The sequence below is a fragment of the Athene cunicularia genome (assembly GCF_003259725.1).
Source record: "Athene cunicularia isolate RWA chromosome 14 unlocalized genomic scaffold, athCun1 chr14_part1, whole genome shotgun sequence".
NCBI classification, from domain to species: Eukaryota; Metazoa; Chordata; class Aves; order Strigiformes; family Strigidae; genus Athene; species Athene cunicularia.
The window spans coordinates 167,520-170,748 of NW_020799118.1; the positions used below are offsets into that span (position 1 = coordinate 167,520).

Here is a 3,229-nt window from a genome sequence, read left to right on the forward strand (position 1 = left end):
TAATGTAAATTGAGAGGATTATAAGAAATTCAAGTTGCAACATAGCTACTTGTTAGTAGAGTCTTTTTTTTTTTTTTTTTTTGAAAACAAAGGGTGTTTCATTTGCACTCCAAAAAGTGTCAATATTTTTTTTGCAGGTCAGCAGCACAATTCTCAGCTTGGCATCCAATCTGGACAGGAGGCATCTGTACTCCAAGCTCGATGGGCTGTTAGCACCCATGGCACGGGAGAAAGGGCACTGCTGGGGCTGGGTGCTCAGAACAGCCAGTGCTGCTCTCCCTGGTGTGAGGCTGGGGCAGAAAGCTGCAATGCCACGGCAACACGCAGGACCTGCAGGGTAGCAAGGAAGGAGAGGAGGCAATTTCTCTAGGAGCTCTGGTGAACAGATCCCTCAGTACCAACCCCACTTCTCCTGTCCACAGGATCCCCTCCGCACGCGGGGCTGGGGATGAAAACCTGACCTGTTGCTGGTAGCCAGGAGCCTGGTTTGTTCCCCAGTGAGGGGATGCAGGTGATCTCCAGTCCGCCCTGGAAATGCATTCCCCAGGGGGAATCCCCATCCTCTCACTCCTGGCAGTTCCCTCTCTGGCTCCTGGCCAGGCCACCTGCATTTGAAACTCTGTGGGACTTTGCTTGGGTTTCTGTGTTATTAATCCTCCCCAGAAGAAATCCCAGGCCTTTCTGGACCTCTTCCCTGTTTGCTAGGACAGCTGCCAGGGCTGTGCCGCTGCTTCATGTCAGCACAGGAGGCACTGCAAAGCCTCTGTACTTCCAGAAGGCAAGGGGAGCTCTGCTTCCCCTGCGAAGGCTGCAATCCGATGCTCTCCGCTGTGCTTGCCGGATACTGGGATGCTTTCTTGGCCTAAACCGTGAACAGAGCAGCTCAAAATCAAATCATCGGTCTAGATAACCAGTGGTTCAGATAAAAATAGACTTCTGTGCTCCTGCTGTGTCCCAGCTGTCCTCACGTAACTGTTAGGCAACACATGCAGGCTCTAAGAAGGTAAAGGACAAGGGACTGCCCTGGCTCGGAGCATCGCATGCCTCCCTGGTGCCACGTGTCCAGCGGTGGCCATGAGCACATGCCAGCACCACCATGCGCCTGCTCGAATGTGTGATCAGGATGCAGTGCAGCCTGGTTTAATATCTGATGGCACAGGATCAGTGCTCCCGGGAGCACTGCATACAGGTGTGTGTGCAGGAGGGAGGACCGTGGGGTGCTGATGAAGACGAGGCATTGAACGTACGCGTGAAGTACCTTTGGGCCGTTCTGCACCACCTCTGGCTGGTGCAGACCCACCGGTGCCCAGCTGTGGGTGGGTAGGCGTGGGGCTCAACCGGCTTTGAAGGAGCTGTTTAAGCGAGCTGCAGCAGTAAAAGTGCTGCATTTCACATGCTGATGGATATCTGTTTCATTGGGTCTTAACAATGTCTTGTGGCAAGATCACAGTTTCTCATGGGTTTCAAGCAGAAGGGAGGAAATTCCAGTTTCCAGCAGAGAAGAACGAAGCAACTTCATGTAATCACATGTTAATGCTAAACATAACAAGCACCAGAAGAGAGCTCTCCTTCAGCTGGTCCTCAGAGGCCACGTTTCAAACAGAAGTACTCCCAGCAAGCACTCATGGGGGAGAAGACAAACAAGGCTGCTGGGCTGGGTGACCTGCTCCAGACCAGGGCTGGTGCATCCTCAGCACCAAACTGCTCCTGCGCCCCAGCGCGTGCTCCAGAGAGCAGCAGCCAGGAGCTGGCCTTAAGTCACCCCGTTCCCTGTGGCTGAGGCTGACAGGACTCAGTGCACTGAGGGACAAACCCCCTGGGTGGCGATGGGAGCGAGGAGGGCATATTCTTGACCAAGAGGGTAGATTTTATCCGACTAAGTGCAGATGCCTTCTGTTGGATGGGAGACTCGCCCCCCACAGACTTGGGGGGGCTGGGCTGGGAAGTACTGAGGAGAAAAAGAGCATGTGGGATGGGGTTAGCAGTGCTGTCTGCAAGAAATCATGTTCCAGTGACAGAGCTTTGTTTTTCTTGCAAAACGCACATACTGTTGGCAGGAGGCTCAGAAAGAGCAGGGGTGGGTCAGAGTCACGCTCCGGCTCCGGAGCCTTCCTCCTGGGAGATGCTAAAGGGCCCTGCAAGTTCATCTCTGCTCTGTTTCATTACTGGACACCACTTCTCCTTGTTTATGTGGTAGAAACATCTGAAAATAATTTGTGCCTGTTAAGCTTTGCGGACGCTCAGGTTTCCGCGTGCAATTTGGTCTCCACCTCGGCCAGGACTAGCCGAGGCTGATCCGCGTTTGCTCGTTAGCTAACGAGCCGCAGTGTAGTTAGCAGGGCTCTCCGAGGGGGCTGCCTTCGAAGCTGGGCTGTGGTTGCCACGCGTGGGCACGCGGTGCCGATGAGCTCACCCGTCGCAGGGAGCGCCGGCCCCGGCAGCACCAGCTCCCCACTCGCCTCAGCCGCTATCGCGCGCAGGTCGGCGGGGAAGGCGCAGTAAGATGGCAAGGAGTGTGCGCCCCCCCGGTTATTACTAATATTAAAATCATCTGCAGCTGTGGGCTGGGGACCTGCTGAGGAGGGATGTGTGTGCTGCAGGCCTTGCTGGAGCTCTAGCAAAGCTCTGCTTGAGCAATACGTGCTGACCACTGCTGCGGAGAGGACGGATGGAGAAATCTTCGGCAGACATCCCAGGACAAAGGCGAGGATGGCTGAGCAATGGAGGTGAGAGGATACCGTCCAGAAGGGGGAAATGGTTAAGCTGGGAGGAAAGAAACAGCTTAGGGAAGGGATGATATACTAACCACATGGCTGGAGGAGGAGGTGTGAAGGACTTGATGGGAAACGCAGGACTAAGCGTGTGTGCGTGCGGGGAACGGGGGCAAGGAGTGGGTAAAGGGCAGTGAAACAGCGAGCGAGAGTGAGGTGACTGGGAGCAACCCGGGCAGGTGCCAGCCCTTCTGTGTGAGGTGCAAGGGCAGTGCTCGCCAGCCCTGCGAGAGGCTCGGCCCCGACGGCTCCCGGCGGGCGGCTACGGGGCTCGCAAAGGCCTGGCCGAGCCCCAGCAGCTCAGCTGTGCCCGTCACCTCCACTGAGCCTGGGTGAGAGTGACCCCCGGGGCTCCCCTCCATCTCCCCCGGGCACAGCTGCTGTGGGAGCCGGGAGCTGCGGGGAAGCAGAGCACCCCGCGGGCCCGGGGCTAACGGGCTCGGGAGCCAACGAGCCCG

The 3,229-nt window shown here is 56.6% G+C and overlaps 1 protein-coding gene across 2 annotated transcripts in view; it reads left to right on the forward strand.

The window, feature by feature from the left end:
- Nucleotides 1–2,527: 2,527 nt before the first annotated feature.
- Nucleotides 2,528–3,229, forward strand: part of RHBDF1 (rhomboid 5 homolog 1) — a 37,982-nt gene continuing 37,280 nt past the window's right edge. Inside the window, exon 1 of one of the 2 annotated variants that reach the window (XM_026859124.1) lies at nucleotides 2,528–2,726. In XM_026859124.1, coding sequence (XP_026714925.1) covers nucleotides 2,710–2,726 — 17 coding nt within the window. In that variant the 5' untranslated portion in view covers nucleotides 2,528–2,709. The remainder of the gene's footprint in view (nucleotides 2,727–3,229) is intronic. The other variant, XM_026859122.1, reaches the window with a different exon arrangement.